Below are 20,487 nucleotides of genomic sequence, written 5' to 3' on the forward strand. Positions count from 1 at the left end.
GTGTCTGTGGGGGAGGTCTGTGGTTTTACTCTACATGTGTCTCATTTACCTCCTCCTCGGGAATAATTACAGACACAGTCAATCCTTTCCACAGTGACGTGTTTATAGGTTGTGAATTATTCTCAATTCTCTTAAAAGTCAAATGAAAAGTATTTTATCTAAAGATGTTAGTGTGTTAATTTCCTGCTTTAAAAGTCACCAGAATGTTTTTTATAAATCTAAGGATTGATATGTGTCCTGGTTCTCCAGACTTTTCTGGACCCCAGCAGGACATGCACTGGTAAAGCAGTCCACTGTCTGATTTTTTAACAGATGGTCTTGGAATCTAAATTCATGGCATCTGATTGTAGGATGCACTGATTTGAAGATTTAAATAAAGGTTGAATGAATAAAAAGGTTAGTTATGATGATGATATCCTCAGGAAGTGATGTCATGTTCACTTTTCCCTCAGTTGCTTGTTTGAGAAGAAGGATGGAGATCTTTGACTCTGATCCACGTCCACAGTATTTTTGCCTTCCCTCAGCTCTCTGGCGCCCCCTTGAGGAGGTGTAAGTTAAAATGAAATCCTGAACATGTCCCCCTAAGGAGCCCCTGTGATGTTCATGGACCTTCACGCTTCATTTATCTTGAAGCATCTAAAAATAATACTGTGAAGTCACTGTCAAGAGTATTTGCTTTTATTTAAGGTGTATAATATTTTAGTATATAGTACTCAGTACCATTTAGGGGGTACAATATTACAGTATTGAGCACTCTGTATTTAGGAGATACAATATTTCAGTGTGTAGTACTCAGTTGAATTTATGAAGTACAGATGGCGTATCCTTCAGCTCGTTTGTAGATTTCCTTTCGAAGTGAATCCACCATGTCCAAGAGTCTAGAAACCATTGCTGCTTTGTCTTTTTTACTTTGGGCCAGTCGAGTAATCCTGTCCTCCAGATCTGACAACATAGAAGATACATACACAGTAATCCTGCACATACTAAAACTGCAGGAGCATTGATGCTGCTCACTTCTATTGCTCCAACAACTGTCATAATAAAACATACAGTAAGTCTAAACAATTCAAATAGAAGTATTCATACTACCTTGTATCTGTCTGAGTTTGTCATCCATCTCTCTCTTCATCTTCTCCACCTCCTCCACAATGTTCGTCAGTCGTTCTCCAGCTTCACCCTGATCCTCATGATTTATGTTTTTCTGCTTTAAAACCTCAAATTGTTTCATCACATTGTCGAGCTCCTGAAAGAGAGACAGTAAAAAAACACTGAGACAACCTTAAAATTACTTTGTTCAATCAGCAAGAACCTGCAGACAGTTTAATTTATAATGATTGACTCACATACACACCCAGATACACACATACAAACATACATATATACATATAAAATATATACATGTGTGTCAGTAGTCTTACTGTCTGTGTGTCAGTAGTGTTGTTTAAAGCAGCCTCTGCAGCCTCTTGAGCGTCTGTGGCCATCTGTCTGTTCTGTTCAGTTTTCCTCTTCAGGGCTTCGATGTCGTCTAACAGATCTTCAGGTCGACGGTTCATCAGTTTCAGATCAATGTTGTCTAGTTTGTCTGTAATCTAAAACAAAACAGACGTGTTTCAACAATACAGACATGTTTAAACAGTACGGACATGTATTTGGAATATTTGACACATTACGTCTTGGACTGTGTCTCTGGTCATGTCTCTGTCCTGGCTGGCTGTCTCCAGGTCATCGTTGGCTTTGTCCTGAGCTTTCTCTGCTTCATAAATGTCTCTTCTGATCTCTGTCACATCAATGTTTTTTGTTCGTTCCCTAAAAAAAGGAAATTATCACATGGTCAGATCAGTGTGGTCACGTCAGTACGTGTTTTGTAGTACTCAGTGTTTTTACTTGTTTTATTTAAAGTTTGTTCTCAGAGAGCTGGTCATCGTTATTTCATGTTTTCTGACACTGACTTGAGTTCCTGAGTCTTCTGTAGGAGGTCCTTGGCAGTCTGGGTATGGTCAACCAGATTATTCAGGTTGTCCTGGGAATTGGTGGCGTTGGACAGCAGATTATTGATATCATTGATCATTGATTGGATTTGATCAAGTGATTGTGGGAGCTGAATGGCCAAAACAGCTCGGGCCATTTTCTCAATGTCCTCTGGAGGAACCATCTCATCTGTTGGAGAGGAAACATGATGAATAATTATGTTGTAGGAGATTGTCACAACTGGTGTGAACAGGACAAAAGGTGTAGGAGGCAGACAGACAGGTAAGCCGGCAGGCAGGCAGACAGGTAGGCGACAGGTACTGGACTCTGGGAAACAAAAAACAGATTTAGAATAACAGATAAAGAAAAGTCTGAGGGCATCAGGCACCAGTCCAGGTGAAGAGTTGAGGGAAAGTGGGAATGCAGCTGAATGAGGGAACATTGAGCCTGGCTGGTTGTTGTTAAAATATAATCTCAGGTCAAACATTTAATTTATATTAAGGACTTCTGTTCATATTACCATATTTTTCAGACCTGTGAGTCATAATTATTTTTATTTTTTATATACGACTCACCATATGAGAATCTATCTGTAAACTGACTAAACATCTGAACCTGTCCTCCAGATGAGTTCCAGGTTCCTGCAGCATCACCTCAGTACTAACCCAACAGGAAGTCTTTGACTCGCTGGATGAGCTCCTTGGTTTTATTCTTGTCTCTCTCAAACAAGTCCATGTTGTTGTTGATCCGATCCTGCAGGTCTTTGGCCTGGTCTTTGGTGTCCTGAGCCGCCTGTTTGGCATCATTGATCTGACAGAATAAACATTTATTTAACAGTGAAGTGTGCCATAAATGAATGTTATAATCAGGGGTTCAACTGTGTTTTATGAGGATTGTAGAGCAGCTAATTTCATGAGCTTCATCACTGTTTTCAGTTTTCATCCATATTTACATTCTGCTGAAGGCAAACAATTCATTGAAGACAAAATAAAAAGTATTGTGAACTTCACATACTTTTCACCTTTTAGATCATCTGGTAATCATCAGAAAGAAACTTTCTGCAGTGAAGTGAGTGACTGCAGTCGTAACAGAGATCAGGGTTGCTGTAAACCTGCCTTGTTCTTGGACTCCTGCAGTCTGGAAGGGAGGCCGATGAGCTGGTCTTTGGCACTCTCTGCCATCTGTGAAGCGTTCTGACTGGCCGGAAACACTCCGTCACAGCTTGGACCTCCACATTTCCTATTTCCCAGATCCAGACCACACAGTGCTCCACCACATCCTGAACAGTCATCTAGACCTGGTCCTCCACAGATCTGCATTAGACCACCACATGGCCGACTGTAATTATTAACAACTTTAGAATTATTAATGACTTCATGGTAATTAATTGCTGTGCACACAACACCAATACATTAATTCAAATCTTCATTTAAAAATTGGACAAACTTCATACAACCCACAGATTGGTTGATGTTAGTGATACTGCTTAGTTTTGTTTTTTGTTCATACTAACCTTTCAGGTGAGGTCATGTGACAGTTTTGGTTTGTGCTTACGTTTCAGGTGAGGTCATGTGACAGTTTTGGTTTGTGCTTACCTTTCAGGTGAGGTCATGTGACAGTTTTGGTTTGTGCTTACCTGTCAGGTGAGGTCATGTGACAGTTTTGGTTTGTGCTTACCTTGCGGTTAAGGTCGACCACACTGAGCTCCTTGACCTTCTTCTCCAGTGGCGCCAGGTCTCCTTTGCTGCACGCGCTGAGCTTGTGTTTGACTTCCTGTCTAGTGTCCATGGAGTCCTCCAGAGCTCTGTTGGCATTTCTTACTCTCTTCTCTTCTGACATGAAAGCTTTATGAAGCTTTTGGATCTCATCCAGCAGCTCTATAACAGATCAGAGACGCTGAGTTCAATAAACCATAAAGTATGTTCAGTAGAATCAGTGCTTCAGTTTCTGATGTTTTAAAATAAAATCTTTCTTATGTGTTTCTATTTAAGACTGATGTGACCATTTAATCTGAAAAATTTCAGACTTCTTCACTTGCTGCACAGACTAAATTGTGTTTGTCTCCAAGCTGAATTCCCTGTTGGACATGACAGTCCACCTGACTGAACCTGAATCTGACATCAGACCAGATTTCTTGTGAAGTCGCTTGCATGCTGAACACCGAGTCAGGAAACAGTGTGTGAAAGATATGTAAGTGTAAACTGTGGGAGCTAGCGTGACTAACAGGCTAACAACAACATATTATCAATTGTTTTGCTGAGTCACTGTCACACACTGCAGCCAATCAGCATCTCCCTTGTTCTCCCACTGTTTGTAATATCTCGTCTGCAGTTAAAACCAATCTTGTCATTTACTTTATTTCATGCCTCGTTGTAACATTCACTGAAGTCTTTTACCCTGTTATGATAAATCTGTCAGTGATTAGACACTGTAGCTGTGTGGGCTGATATGAAATCACATCATCACTGCGGTGTTAGTCTGCCGTCTCACATACGTGAAGGTTCAGTTCCATTCTGTGTGAGAGAAGATGTGAATAAAACCTTTGTTCAGGAGGCAAAGCAGATTCATGTGAAGCTCAATGTTGGTGGAGAAATAACACGTGTGTGTGTGTGTGGTTGACAAGCAAATTGATTTCCATGTGCAGCAGGTAATAATCAGTCTGCATTCACAATTTGGATTTGAATTACTTTAAATCGAGTATTCTTTGTTAGCATGGATGGATGAATGTTGTGGTGAACTGTATCTAACTGTTTTAAGTCTCACCCTTTTAACCTGCTTATACAGTTTTCTTTTATTTAGAATCTTATGTGACTGCTGTTTGTTGACTGCAGTCCAACATTCATCAGTAGTCATCTCCATCAAACAAATACAGAAATTATCCAACCTTAGACCAAACCCCAAAATCTGTTACTGGACTATGACACAGACCTACGACAGCCTCACATGAGAATATCACCACTCTTAACTTTGTGATAACACAACAGTCCTGTGTGTCAACAGTAACAACGATGAGTCAGCCAACCACAGGGGACCTGGTACTGTGGTGTCAAATCAACAAGACAAAGGTGGTCATAGTGGACTTGAGTAAGAGGAGGAGTCACTTCAACACCTTCAAGTTGTTTAAAATTCACATCAATCAGGACTTGACTAGACCACTCACATCACTCAGCTGACCAGGAAGACACAGCAGAGCTGAGGAAATTCACATTTATATCAAAACTCTGTGACTGTCATTTTCAACACATCAGCCATTTTTAACATTCATCATCTCATTTTGAACTTGCAATTTGTCATTTCACGTACTTTTTAGTGTTTTAACTGGTAGTTCAGCTCACTAGACTTTACAAGTAGCCTGTCCAATGCTGCCCTTTAGTAAGATGGAATAATATAAGAACAACATCTCTGTACCCTCTGAGGACTCATCTTCATCGTCCGGATACTCGATGAGTTTATCCTTCAGGTTGTTCAGCAGCTTCTTGAACTCCAGACGAATGTTGTCAATTTCAGTGTTGAGGAGAGGAGATGGGTCAGTTAGGATCATGTTCGGGTTGGTGGCATCTTTCAGCTTCCTGTGAGGAAGAAAAGGATTTAAAATGATTTCTTGTTTACTCCTGGTTTTGAATCTATTGCATGTCAGCAGCTTCTATGCTTTTATACTTTGTATACTGGAGTACTGTAACAAAAAATAATTTCCCCCTGGGATTATTAAAGTATTTCTGATTCTGATTCTGATTTAATGATTTCATCCCAAGACTTTCTGAAACTGAAAGAAACTCAAAGAAGAGGACAGAAGTTCTGACAGTTGAACATTTAAAAGTTGAACTGAAATCAGCGGCATCCCTCCCTACAGGCAGAACACGCACTGTGCGTAGGGCCCCATGATCCATGGGGGGCACCATTTTGCGCAAGGTGACGCATTCTCTGCAAATGCGCAAAGGATGCGCATCTCTGCCATGAAGCGTGCGTAGAGCACCAAGTCAGCCCGAGACAGGAGAGAAAAAAACAAGAGACGAGTAATCTGGAGTATTCTCAGTGTTGCCGCAATGATTGACGCAAGCAGCATCTGACCAATCAGAACACTGATGTTCTGCTAGTCAGTGTTGTAACCACAGACAGGGTCAATGGAAACACTGTGATAAAACACTTTACGTCTTTGAACTCTGTCAACCTGTTTGCAAATGTTGAACTTACCCAATCATAGCGAACAGTTTCTCCACTTTCTCTACCCGTGGTGGGGATCGCCCCGTCAGGTTGGCGAGGTTGTCCAGCTCGGACAGCATCTTCTGTATCTGCTGCCAGTGGTGACTGTCTTCTGGTCGGAGGTCATTCTCATGGTGAGGGATGAAGGTTCTCATCGTCTGGGCGGCTCGCTGGACGTCGGTGACATCTTTGGCCCAGAAGGCAGTGCAGGGGTGGCACTCGTTACAGGCCGGGAATGCTGAGTCATACCCTGGGGCGCACTCATCACAGAAGATACCGGTTACACCAATCCGACAGATACACTCTCCGGTTTCAGGGTCACATGACGGACGCTCTGTTCCTTCCATGTTGCAGTCACAAGCTGAGAACAAAATAACACGCTGAAAACTCTGAATGAAAACATGTTGGAGTCCTGTTTGTTTTACTCACAGATACACTGCAGGTCGGGATTCCCAAAATGGTTTTCTCCACATTCATCACACTGTCTGCCTCCAAACTCAGGACGACATGGGCACTGTCCCATCACCTGAAGGCATCACCACTTCATTAAGAAAGGTTTCATCATCAATTGTTTGTCTGTAATTATATAAAGTAGCTCCTGAGCCTGTGGTGATTTAAACAGGACATAGTCTGTGGTTAGTGCTGGTCTTGCCTTGTTGCAGATGTTGGAGAAAGAGTTAGCAGGATCACAGCTGCAGGGTTGGCATCCCGATGCCCCATCCAGGTTCCAGTATCCATCCTCACACTCATCACAGAGGACACCCATGACCCCCATTCGGCAGGGACACTGTCCAGTCCTTGAGTCACAGAAACAGGGACTCTCTAGAGGACACTGAGTCACCTCAGTGCCACGTCGGTCACAGGAGCATTCTGAAAAATATGACACACAAAATAAGTCTAATATTTTTGGGGCTTTTTTTTAACCTTTAATGGATAGTAGATAAAGAGTAACAGGAAGATGGAGAGAGGGGGAGGGGTGACATGCAGCAAATGGCCACAGGTCAGATTCAAACCCTGGGATGCTGCAACAAGGACTGAGCCTTGGGGCACACACTCCACCAGGCAAATGTTGATGCCGAGGTTTAAAGAAGAACATCTGTACTGTAGAACAATCTCAGTCTTTAAATCCTTGTCTTTACCTTTCTGACATGATCCAGTTTCTTGGTTCAATGTTTTCATGTAGAATTTAAATTTTCTGTGATATTTGATCTTCTGAAAACATTCTTAGAGGGTTAGCGTTCCACCTACAGACAGTATCAATATAGATGTATCCGTGTTGTCCCCCACAGGTTTATGAAGAGATGTTGTTCAGTGTGGGGCCTCTGGCCAACGCCATGCTGGCAGTCCCACCTCAAGTTCAAGGTTCAAGTTCAAGTCAGCTTTATTATCAATACTGCTATATGTACAGGACATACAGAGAATTGAAATTGAGTTTCCCTCTATCCCGGTGTAAACAGCACTAAACATGAAATATAAAATACAAAACATAAGTGAAGATGGAAAAAATATAAAATAAAAATATAGACATAAAAATATATACAACCTAAAAGACATCCAAGAATAGAGAAGACAGTGGCAAGTCCGGAGATATAAATAGTATAAATATGGCAATATTGGAATTGGAATGAACGGTATAAACAGATCAATATAAATATAAATATGGCATATTCCATAAATATGGTATGGACAGAATTTACAGTATTAACAGTGCAAAATTGGTTTCAAGTATTGTAATTTTTTGAGTCTGTAAAAGTGGCTGGTGCCATTTAGTTGGTGTTTGTGGGGGCAGCGGGCAGAGAAGGGCGGGCGGGCAGTGCTGGGAGAAAGTTCAGCATCCTGATGGCCTGGTGCATGAAGCTGTCTCTCAGTCGGGTGGTTCTCGCCCGGAGGCTCCTCATTCTCCTCCCGGAAGGCAGGAGGCTGAAGAGTTGGTGGTTGGGGTGGGTGGGGTCGCCCGCAATGCTGAGTGCTTTGCGGGCCAGACGTGTGCTGTATGTAAATGTCCTGGAGGGAGGGGAGGGGGGCACCGATGATCCTCTCAGCTGCTCTCACTATACGCTGGATTTGATGTGCTGCATGACTAACCGCTCTAAGCACTTCATGATGATGGGGGTCAGTGCCACGGGGCGGTAGTCGTTGAAGCAGGATGTAGAGGCCTTCTTTGGAACTGGGATGATGGTGGTGTACTTGAAGCAGGTAGGGACAACAGCTTGGCTCAGGGAGGTATTGAAGGTGTCTGTGAGGACATCTGTGAGCTCCTCTGCACAGTCCTTCAGCACACGACCAGGTCCTGGAGCTTTACGAGCGTTGATCCTGGAGAGGGATCTCCTCACGTTGGCTGGAGACAGGGACAGCACCTGGTCATCTGGAGGGGGTGTTGTCTTCTGTGCAGGGGTGCTGTTGTCAGCTTCAAACCGTCCAAAGAAGTTGTTCAGATCGTTCAGCAGAGTGATGTCGTCGTCACAGGTCTGTGGTCGAGGTTTATAGTCTGTGATGGTCTGTAACCCCTGCCACAGGCTCCTTGTGTCTCTGCTGTCGGTGAAGTGGTGGGTTATCCTGCTGCTATACTGCCTCTTTGCAAGTCTGATGCCAGGGGACAGGTTGGCTCTTGCTGATCTCAGACCAGCCTCATCACCTGCTCTGAAAGCAGCGCTCCGGGCTCTTAGTAACCGATGGACTTCCCCCGTCAGCCATGGTTTCTGGTTGGCCCGTACTGTGATGGTCTTGGTGTCCGTGACATCAATGCATTTGCTGATGTAGGCAGTAACAGTGTCCGAATATTCCTCTATGTTGATCTGGTGGTTGTAGGTGGCTGCCTGCTGACACCCGACTAATCTAAAAATCAGCAAAGACGTGGACTGTTGGTGGACCTGAGGCGGGCTGAATGATGTCTGGATGCTCAAACAAGCCATATTTAACAACACCCACCTGTCAATCAAAGTGTCAAAGTGTCACCTGTCAAAGAGTCCACACTCTTAATTCTGCATAACTTTAAGACTTAATATAATCTGAACAGCTGAGTTCTATAAAAATTCCAGCTTGTTGGCCACTACATGCACGGTATGAGATAAAAGGTTGGGGGCAGTGCCGATCAGTTACCTTTGCAGTCCTGGTCCAGGGCGTTACCATAGTAACCAGGTTTGCAGTCTTGGCAGTGCGGTCCCATCGTGTTGTGGAGGCATCGCAGACATTCTCCCATCAGACTGTCGCAGGCGTCACGGTCATGAGGGTCAATGTTGTTGTTGCAGAGACATGGCTCACATCTGGCGCTTGGCAACACAAGGTTACCGTAGAAACCAGGGCTGCACCTGTCACAGGCTGCACCTGAGAGAGTCAAATTACACACTGTGTGAACATACCTGAACCCTGACTCATCTGAACACCTGAACACTGACTCACCTGAACACTGATACACCTGAACACTGATACACCTGGACACTGATACACCTGGACACTGATACACCTGGACACTGACTCATATGAACACCTGAACACCGACTCACCTGAACACTGATACACCTGGACACTGATACACCTGGACACTGACTCATATGAACACCTGAACACTGACTCACCTGAACACTGATACACCTGGACACTGATACACCTGGACACTGACTCACCTGAACACTGATACACCTGAACACTGACTCATCTGAACACCTGAACATTGATACACCTGGACACTGATACACCTGAACACTGACTCATATGAACACTGATACACCTGAACACTGACTCATCTGAACACCTGAACACTGACTCACCTGAACACAGATACACCTAAACACTGATACACCTGGACACTGATACACCTGGACACTGACTCGCCTGAACACTGACTCATCTGAACACCTGAACATTGATACACCTGGACACTGATACACCTGGACACTGATACACCTGAACACTGACTCATATGAACACTGATACACCTGAACACTGACTCATGCGTAGGTCTTATCGTCTATGTATATCATTATATATGTGTATATCACCTGTCAGCGGGGTCTTATGTTCTATGTATTCATTATATATGTGTATATCACCTGTCAGCGTGGTCTTATGTTCTATGTAATCATATATATGTGTATATCACCTGTCACGTGGTCTTATGTTCTATGTATATCATTTATTATTGATATCACCTGTCAGCGTGGTCTTATGTTCTATGTATATCATAATATATGTGTATATACCTGTCAGCGTGGTCTTTATGTTTCTATGTATATCATTATATATGTGTAATCACCTGTCAGCGTGGTCTTTTCTGTTCATGTATCATTTATATATGTGTATATCACCTGTCACGGCGTGGTCTTATGTTCTATGTATATCATATATATGTGTATATCACCTGTCACAGCGGGTCTTTATGTTCTATGTATATCATTATATATGTGTATACACCTGTCAGCGTGGTCTTATGTTCTATGTATAATCATTATAATGTGTATATCACCTGTCAGCGTGGTCTTAGTGTTCTAGTATATCATTAATATGTGTATATCACCTGTCAGCGTGGTCTTATGTTCTATGTAATCAATATATGTGTATATCACCTGTCACAGCGTGGTCTTATGTTCATGTATATCATATATATGGGTATATCACCTGTCAGCATGTCTTCTGTCTAATGAGTCAGTGTTCAGGTGTATCAGTGTTCATATGAGTCAAGTTGTTTCATGGGTGTATCATGTTTCATATGAGTCAGTGTTCAGGTGTATCAGTGTGGTCAGTGTCAGGTGTATCAGTGTCCAGGTGTTCAATGTTCAGGTTGTTCAGATGAGTCAGTGTTCAGGCGAGTCAGTGTCCAGGTGATCAGTGTCCAGGTGTATCAGTGGTAGGTGTATCTGTGTTCAGGTGAGTCAGTGTTCAGGTGTTCAGATGAGTCAGTGTTTCAGGTGTATCAGTGTTCATAGAGTCAGTGTTCAGGGTATCAGTGTCCAGGTGTATCATGTTCAGGGTTCAGATGAGTCAGTGTTCAGGTGTATCAGTGTTCAGGTGAGTCAGTGTCCAGGTGTAGCTGTCCAGGTTATCAGTGTTCAGGTGAGTCGGTTCAGTGTTCATATGAGTCAGTGTCCAGGTGTACAGTGTCCCAGGTGTATCAGTGTTCAGGTGAGTCAGTGTTCAGGGTGTTCATAGGAGTCAGTGTCCAGGTGTATCAGTGTCCAGGTGTATCAGTGTCCAGTGTATCAGTGTTCAGGTGTATCAGTGTTCAGGTGAGTCAGTGTTCAGGTGTTCAGATGAGTCAGGGTTCAGGTATGTTCACACAGTGTGTAATTTGACTCCTCAGGTGCAGCCTGTGACAGGTGCAGCCCTGGTTCTACGGTAACCTTGTGTTGCCAAGCGCCAGATGTGAGCCATGTCTCTGCAACAACAACATTGACCTCATGACCGTGACGCCTGCGACAGTCTGATGGAGAATGTCTGCGATGCCTCCACAACACGATGGGACCGCACTGCCAAGACTGCAAACCTGGTTACTATGGTACGCCCTGGACCAGGACTGCAAAGGTAACTGATCGGCACTGCCCCCAACCTTTATCTCATACCGTGCATGTAGTGGCCAACAAGCTGGAATTTTATAGAACTCAGCTGTTCAATTATATTAAGTCTTAAAGTTATGCAGAATTAAGAGTGTGGCTCTTTGACAGTGACACTTTGACACTTTGATTGACAGGTGGGTGTTGTTAAATATGGCTTGTTTGAGCACAGACATCATCAGCCCGCCTCAGGTCCACCAACAGTCCACGTCTTTGCTGATTTTTAGATTAGTCGGGTGTCAGCAGGCAGCCACCTACAACCACCAGATCAACATAGAGGAATATTCGGACACTGTTACTGCCTACATCAGCAAATGCATTGATGTCACGGACACCAGACCATCACAGTACGGGCCAACAGAACCATGGCTGACGGGGGAAGTCCATCGGTTACTAAGAGCCCGGAGCGCTGCTTCAGAGCAGGTGAGAGGCTGGTCTGAGATCAGCAAGAGCCAACCTGTCCCCTGGCATCAGACTTGCAAAGAGGCAGTAAGAGGCAGGATAACCCACCACTTCACCGACAGCAGAGACACAAGGAGCTGTGGCAGGGGTTACAGACCATCACAGACTATAACCTCGACCACAGACCTGTGACGACGACATCACTCTGCTGACGATCTGAACAACTTCTTTGGACGGTTTGAAGCTGACAACACACCCCTGCACAGAAGACAACACCCCCTCCAGATGACCAGGTGCTGTCACCGTCTCCAGCCAACGTGAGGAGATCCCTCTCCAGGATCAACGCTCGTAAAGCTCCAGGACCTGGTCGTGTGCTGAAGGACTGGGCAGAGGAGCTCACAGATGTCCTCACAGACACCTTCAATACTCCCTGAGCCAAGCTGTTGTCCCTACCTGCTTCAAGTACACCACCATCATCCCAGTTCCAAAGAAGGCCTCTACATCCTGCTTCAACGACTACCGCCGTGGCACTGACCCCCATCATCATGAAGTGCTTAGAGCGGTTAGTCATGCAGCACATCAAATCCAGCGTATAGTGAGAGTAGCTGAGAGAATCATCGGTGCCCCCTCCCCTCCCTCCAGGACATTTACATACAGCACACGTCTGGCCCCAAGCACTCAGCATTGCGGGCGACCCCACCCACCCCAACCACCAACTCTTCAGCCCCCCTGCCTTCCGGGAGGAGAATGAGGAGCCTCCGGGCGAGAACCACCCGACTGAGAGACCAGCTCATGCACAGGCCATCAGATGCTGAACTTCTCCCAGCACGGCCCGCCCGCCCTTCTCGCCCGCTGCCCCCACAAACACCAACTAAATGGCACCAGCCACTTTAAAGACTCAAAAATACAATACTTGAAACCAATTTTGCACTGTTAATACTGTAAATTCTGTCCATACCATATTTATGGAATATGCCATATTTATATTTATATTGATCTGTTTTACCGTTCATTCCAATTCCAATATGGCCATATTTAACTATTATATCTCCGGACTTTGCCACTGTCTTCTCTATTCTTGGATGTCTTTTAGGTTGTATATATTTTTTAGTCATATTTTTATTTTAATTTTTTTCCATCTTCCACTTATGTTTTGTATTTTATATTTCATGTTTAGTGCTGTTACACCGGGATAGAGGGAAACTCAATTTCAATTCTCCTGTATGTCCGGTACATATAGAAGTATTGATAATAAAGCTGACTTGAACTTGAACCTTGAACTTGAGGTGGGACTGCCAGCATGGCGTTGGCCAGAGGCCCCACACTGAACAACATCTCTTCTAAAACCTGTGGGGGACAACACGGATCATCTATATTGATACTGTCTGTAGGTGGAACGCTACCCTCTAAGAAGTTTTTCAGAAGATCAAATATCACAGAAAATTAAATTCTACATGAAAACATTGAACCAAGAAACTGGATCATGTCAGAAAGGTAAAGACAAGGATTAAAGACTGAGATTGTTCTACAGTACAGATGTTCTTCTTTAAACCTCGGCATCAACATTTGCCTGGTGGAGTGTGTGCCCCAAGGCTCAGTCCTGTTGCAGCATCCCAGGGTTTGAATCTGACCTGTGGCCATTTTGCTGCATGTCACCCCCCCTCTCTCCATCTCCCTGTTACTCTTTATCTACTATCCTATAAAGGTTAAAAAAAAGCCCCAAATATATGGACTTATTTTGTGTGTCATATTTTTCAGAATGCTCCTGTGACCGACGTGGCACTGAGGTGACTCAGTGTCCTCTAGAGAGTCCCTGTTTTCGTGACTCAAGGACTGGACAGTGTCCTGCCGAATGGGGGTCAGGGTGTCCTCTGGTATGAGTGTGAGGATGGATATGGAACCTTGATGGGGCATCGGGAATGCAAACCCTGCAGCTTTGATCCGGCTAACTCTTCTCCAACATCTGCAACAAGGCAAGACCAGCACAACCACAGACTATGTCCGTTGTTAAATCAAACAGGCTCAGGAGCTACTTTATATAATTACAGACAAACAATTGATGATGAAACCTTTCTTAATGAAGTGGTGATGCCTTCAGGTGACGGGACATTGCCCATGTCGTCCTGAGTTTGGAGGCAGACAGTGTGATGAATGTGGAGAAAACCATTTTGGGAATCCCGACCTGCAGTGTATCTGTGAGTAAAAAAACAGGACTCCAACATGTTTTCATTCAGAGTTTTCAGCGTGTTATTTTGTTCTCAGCTTGTGACTGCAACATGGAAGGAACAAGCGTCCGTCATGTGACCCTGAAACCGGAGAGTGTATCTGTCGGATTGGTGTAACCGGTATCTTCTGTGATGAGTGCGCCCCAGGGTATGACTCAGCATTCCCGCCTGTAACGAGTGCCACCCCTGCACTGCCTTCTGGGCCAAAGATGTCACCGACGTCCAGCGAGCCGCCCAGACGATGAGAACCTTCATCCCTCACCATGAGAATGACTCCGACCAGAAGACAGTCACCACTGGCAGCAGATACAGAAGAGGCTGTCCGAGCTGGACAACCTCGCCAACCTGACGGGGCGATCCCCACCACGGGTAGAGAAAGTGGAGAAACTGTTCGCTATGATTGGGTAAGTTCAACATTGCAAACAGTTGACAGAGTTCAAAGACGTAAAGTGTTTATCACAGTGTTTCCATTGACCTGTCTGTGTGTACAACACGACTAGCAGAACATCAGTGTTCTGATTGGTCAGAGTGGCTTGCGTCAATCATTGCGGCAACATGAGAATACTCCAGATTACTCGTCCTTGTTTTTTCTCTCCTGTCTCGGGCTGACTGGTGCTCTACGCACGCTTCATGGCAGAGATGCGCATCCTTTGCGCATTTGCAGAGAATGCGTCACCTTGCGCAAAATGGTGCCCCCCAGGATCATGGGGCCCTACGCACAGTGCGTGTTCTGCCTGTAGGGAGGGATGCCGTGATTCAGTTCAACTTTTAATGTCAACTGTCAGACTTTCTGTCCTCTTCTTTGAGTTTCTTTCAGTTTCAGAAAGTCTTGGGATGAAATCATTAAATCAGAATCAGAACAGAAATACTTTAATAATCCCAGGGGAAATATTTTTTTGTTACAGACTCCAGTATACAAGTATAAAAAGCAAGAAGCTGCTGACATGCATTAGATTCAAACCAGGGTAAACAAGAAATCATTTTAAATCCTTTTCTTCCTCACGGAAGCTGAAAGATGCCACCAACCCGAAACATGAGCCTAACTGACCCATCTCCTCCCTCAACACTGAATTGACAACATCGTCTGGAGTTCAAGAAGCTGCTGAAACACCTGAAGGATAAACTCATCGAGTATCCGGACGATGAAGATGAGTCCTCAGAGGGTACAGAGATTTGTTTTTATATTTCCATCTACTAAAGGGCAGCATTGGACGCTACTTGTAAAGTCTGAGTGAAGCTGAACTACCGTAAAACACTAAAAAGTACGTGAAATGACAAATTGCAGTTCAAAATGAGATGATGAATGTTAAAATGGCTGATGTGTTGAAAATGACAGTCACAGAGTTTTGATAAATGTGAATTTCCGCAGCTCTGCTGTGTCTTCCTGGTCAGCTGAGTGATGTGAGTGGTCTAGTCAAGTCCTGATTGATGTGAATTTTAAACAAACTTGAAGGTGTTGGAGTGGACCCTCCTCGTTACTCAGGGGGAGTCCACTAGACCACCACATGTTGTTGTGTTATTTGACACAAAGTACCAGGTCCCCTGTGGTTGGCTGACTATCGTTTGTTACGTTGACACAAGGACTGTTTGTTATCACAAAGTAAGAGGGTGTATTCTCATGTGAGGCTGTCGTAGGTCTGTGTCATAGTCCCCAGTAACAGATTTTGGGTTGGTCTAAGGTTGGATAATTTCTGTATTTGGTTTGATGGAGATGACTACTATGAATGTTGGACTGCAGTCAACAAACAGCAGTCACATAAGATTCTAATAAAAGAAACTGTATAAGCAGGTAAAAGGGTGAGACTTAAAACAGTTATACAGTTCACCACAACATTCATCCATCCATGCTAACAAAAGAAGCATCGATTTGAAAGTATTCAAATCCAAATTGTGAATGCAGACTGTTATTACCTGCTGCACATGGAAATCAATTGCTGTCAACACACACACACACACGTGTTAATTTCTCCACCAACTTGAGCTTCACATGAATCTGCTTTGCCTCCTGAACAAAGGTTTTTTATTCACATCTTCTCTCAACAGATGGAACTGAACCTCACGTATGTGAGACGGCAGACTAAACACCGCAGTGATGATGTGATTTCATTCAGCCCACACACTACAGTGTCTAATCACTGACAGATTTATCATAGCAGGGTAAAGACTTTCAGTGAATGTTACAACGAGGCCATGAAATAAAGTAAAGACAGATTGGTTTTAACTGCAGACGAGATATTACAACAGTGGGAGAACAAGGGAGATGCTGATTGGCTGCAGTGTGGTGACAGTGACTTAGCAAACAATGGATAATATGTTGTTGTTAGCCTGTTAGTCACCGCTCCCACAGTTTACACTTACTATCTTTCACCCACTGTTTCCTGACTCGGTGTTCAGCATGCAAGCGACTTCACAAGAAATCTGGTCTGATCAGATTCAGGTTCAGTCCAGGTGGACTGTCATGTCCAACAGGGAATTCAGCTTGGGAGACAAACACAATTTAGTCTGTGCAGCAAGTGAAAGAGTCTGAAATTTTTCAGATTAAATGGTCCATCAGTCTAAATAGAAACACATAAGAAAGATTTTATTTTAAACATCAGAAAACTGAAGCACTGATCTACTGAACATACTTATGGTTTATTGAACTCAGCGTCTCTGATCTTTTATAGAGCTGCTGGATGAGATCCAAAAGCTTCATAAGCTTTCATGTCAGAAGAGAAGAGAGTAAGAAATGCCAACAGAGCTCGGGAGGATCCATGGACACTAGACAGGAAGTCAAACACAAGCTCAGCGCGTGCAGCAAAGAGACCTGGCGCCACTGGAGAGAAGGTCAAGGAGCTCAGTGTGGCGGACCTTAACCGCAAGGTAAGCACAACCCAAAACTGTCACATGACCTCACCTGACAGGTAAGCACAAACCAAAACTGTCCACATGACCTCACCTGAAGAGTTAAGCACAAACCAAAACTGGTCACATGACCTCACAAACGAAACTGCACAACCAAAACTGTCACATGACCTCACCTGAAACGTAAGCACAAACCAAAACTGTCACATGACCTCACCTGAAATGTAAGCACAAACAAAAACTGTCACATGACTCACCTGAAACGTAAGCACAAACCAAAACTGTCACATGACCTCACCTGAAAGGTTAGTATGAACAAAAACAAAACTAAGCAGTATCACTAACATCAACCAATCTTGTGGGTTGTATGAAGTTGTCCAATTTTTAAATGAAGAGTTGAATTAATGATTGGTGTTGTGTGCACAGCAATTATTTACCGGAAGTCATTAATAATTTCTACAGGTGTAATAATACAGTCGGCCATGTGGTGGTCTAATGCAGATCTGTGGAGGACCAGGTTCTAGATGACTGTTCAGGATGTGGTGGAGCACGTGTGGTGGCTGGATCTGGGAAATAGGAAATGTGGAGGTCCAAGCGGGGACGGAGTGTTTCCGGCCAGTCAGAACGCTTCACAGATGGCAGAGAGGCCAAAGACCAGCTCATCGGCCTCCCTTCCAGACTGCAGGAGTCCAAGAACAGGCAGTTATACAGCACCCTGATCTCTGTTACGACTGCAGTCACTCACTTCACTGCAGAAAGTTTCTTTTCTGATGATTACCAGATGATCTAAAAGGTGAAAAGTTGTGCGGTTCACATACTTTTGTATTTTGTCTTCAATGAATTGTTTGCCTTCAGCAGAATGTAAATATGGAGGAAAACGTGAAAACAGTGATGAACGCTTCATGAAATTAGCTGCTCTACAATCCTCATAAAAACACAGTGAACCCCTGATTATAACATTCATAATGCACACTTCACTGTAAATAAATTGTTTATTCGGTCAGATCAATGATGCCAAACAGGCGGCCAGGACACCAAGACCAGGCCAAAGACCTGCAGGATCGGATCACAACAACATGGACTTGTTTGAGAGAGACAAGAATAAAACCAAGGAGCTCATCCAGCGAGTACAAACTTCCTGTTGGGTTAGTACTGAGGTGATGCGGCAGGAACCGGGAACTCCATCTGGAGGACAGGTTCAGATGTTTAGTCATTTTACAGATAGATTCTCATATGGTGAGTCGTATATAAAAAATAAAAATAATTATGACTCCACAGGTCTGAAAAATATGGTAATCTGAACAGAAGTCCTTAATATAAAATTAAATGTTTGACTGAGATTATATTTTAACAACAACCAGCCAGGCTCAATGTTCCCTCTTCAGCTGCATTCCCACTTTCCCTCAACTCTTCACCTGGACTGGTGCCTGATGCCTCAGACTTTTCTTTATCTGTTTATTCTAATCTGTTTTTTGTTTCCCAGTATCCAGTACCTGGCCGCCTACCGTTCTCCTGCCTGCCGGCTTACCTGTCTGTCTGCCTCCTACACCTTTTGTCCTGTTTCACACCAGTTGTGAGACAATCTCCTACAACATAATTATTCATCATGTTTCCTCTCCAACGATGAGTGGTTCCTCCAGAGGACATTGAGAAAATGGCCGCGAGCTGTTTTGGCCATTCAGCTCCCACAATCACTTGATCAAATCCAATCAATGATCAATGATATCAATAATCGGCTGTCCACGCCACCAATTCCCAGGACAACCTGAATAATCTGGTTGACCATACCCAGACTGCCAAGGACCTCCTACACGAGACTCAGGAACTCAAGTCAGTGTCCAGAAAACATGAAAAACGATGACCAGCTCTCTGAGAACAAAACTTAAATAAACAAGTAAAAACACTGAGTACACAAAACACGTACTGGACGTGACCACACTGATTGACCATGTGATAATTTCCTTTTTTAGGGAACGAACAAAAAACATTGATGTGACAGAGATCAGAAAAGACCTTATGAAGCAGAGAAAAGCTAGGACAAAGCCCAACGATGACCTGGAGACAGCCAGCCAGGACAGAGACATGACCAAGACACAGTCCAAGACGTAAGGTGTCAAATATTCCAAATACAATGTCCGTCTGTTTAAACATGTCGGTATGGTTGAAACACGCTGTTTTTGTTTTTAGATTCAGACAAACTAGACAACATGATCGGAACTGAGTGAACCGTCGACCTAAAGATCTGTTAGACGACATCGAAGCCCTGAAGAGGAAAACTGAACAGAACAGACAGATGGCCACAGACGCTCAAGAGGCTGCAGAGCTGCTTTAAACAACACTACTGACACCACAGACAGTAAGACACTGACACACTGTATATATTTTTATATGTAATGTATGTTTGAATGGTGTGTATCTGGGTGTGTATGTGAGTCAATCATTATAACTTAAACTGTCTGCAGGTTCTTGCTGATTGAATAAAGTAATTTTAAGGTGTCTCAGTGTTTTTTTACTGTCTCTCTTTCAGGAGCTCGACAATGTGATGAAACAATTGAGGTTTTAAAGCAGAAAAACAAAATCATGAGGATCAGGGTGAAGCTGGAGAACGACTGACGAACATTGTGGAGGAGGTGGAAAAGAGAAGAGAGAGATGGATGACAAAAACTCAGACAGATACAAGGTAGTATGAATACTTCTATTTGAATTGTTTAGACTTACTGATATGTTTTTATTATGACAGTTGTTGGAGCAATGAAGTAGGCAGCATCAATGCTCCTGCAGTTTTTAGTATGTGCAGGATTACGTGTATGTATCTCTATGTTGTCAGATCTGGAGGACAGGATTACTCGACTGCCCCAAAGTAAAAAAGACAAAGCAGCATATGGTTTCTAGACTTTGGGACATGGTGGATTGCACTCGAAAGGAAATCTACAAACGAGCTGAACGGATACGCCATCTGTACTTCATTGAATGTCAACGAGTACTAACACACTGAATATTGAGCTCGCCTAAATTACATGAGGCTCAATACTGTAATATTGTACCCCCTAAATGGTGACTGAGTACTATATACAAAAATATTTATACACCTTAATAAAAGCAAATACTCTTGACAGTGGACTTCACATATATTTTTAGATGCTTCAAGATAAATGAAGCGTGAAGTTCCATGACATCACAGGGGCTCCTTAGGGGGACCGGTTTCAGGATTTCATTTTAAACTTACACCTCCTCAGGGGGCGCAGAGAGCTGAGGGAAGGCAAAAAAATCCTGTGGAACGTGGATCAGAGTCAAAGATCTCC

At 43.7% G+C, this 20,487-nt stretch overlaps 1 protein-coding gene across 1 annotated transcript in view; it reads right to left on the reverse strand.

The window, feature by feature from the left end:
- Positions 1-662: 662 nt before the first annotated feature.
- lamb4 (laminin, beta 4) overlaps positions 663-20,487 on the reverse strand; it is a 41,204-nt gene continuing 21,379 nt past the window's right edge. Inside the window, exons 23-35 of the mRNA XM_019257787.2 lie at positions 9,268-9,492; positions 6,821-7,038; positions 6,598-6,694; positions 6,160-6,529; positions 5,377-5,537; positions 3,646-3,845; positions 3,084-3,281; positions 2,634-2,778; positions 1,950-2,157; positions 1,671-1,806; positions 1,419-1,589; positions 1,090-1,243; positions 663-942 (exon numbers count right to left, since the gene is read on the reverse strand). Of these exons, the coding sequence (XP_019113332.2) occupies positions 803-942; positions 1,090-1,243; positions 1,419-1,589; positions 1,671-1,806; positions 1,950-2,157; positions 2,634-2,778; positions 3,084-3,281; positions 3,646-3,845; positions 5,377-5,537; positions 6,160-6,529; positions 6,598-6,694; positions 6,821-7,038; positions 9,268-9,492 (2,423 nt within the window). The 3' untranslated portion in view covers positions 663-802. The remainder of the gene's footprint in view (positions 943-1,089; positions 1,244-1,418; positions 1,590-1,670; positions 1,807-1,949; positions 2,158-2,633; positions 2,779-3,083; positions 3,282-3,645; positions 3,846-5,376; positions 5,538-6,159; positions 6,530-6,597; positions 6,695-6,820; positions 7,039-9,267; positions 9,493-20,487) is intronic.

This window comes from Larimichthys crocea, unplaced genomic scaffold (assembly GCF_000972845.2).
Source record: "Larimichthys crocea isolate SSNF unplaced genomic scaffold, L_crocea_2.0 scaffold214, whole genome shotgun sequence".
Classification (NCBI taxonomy): Eukaryota; Metazoa; Chordata; class Actinopteri; family Sciaenidae; genus Larimichthys; species Larimichthys crocea.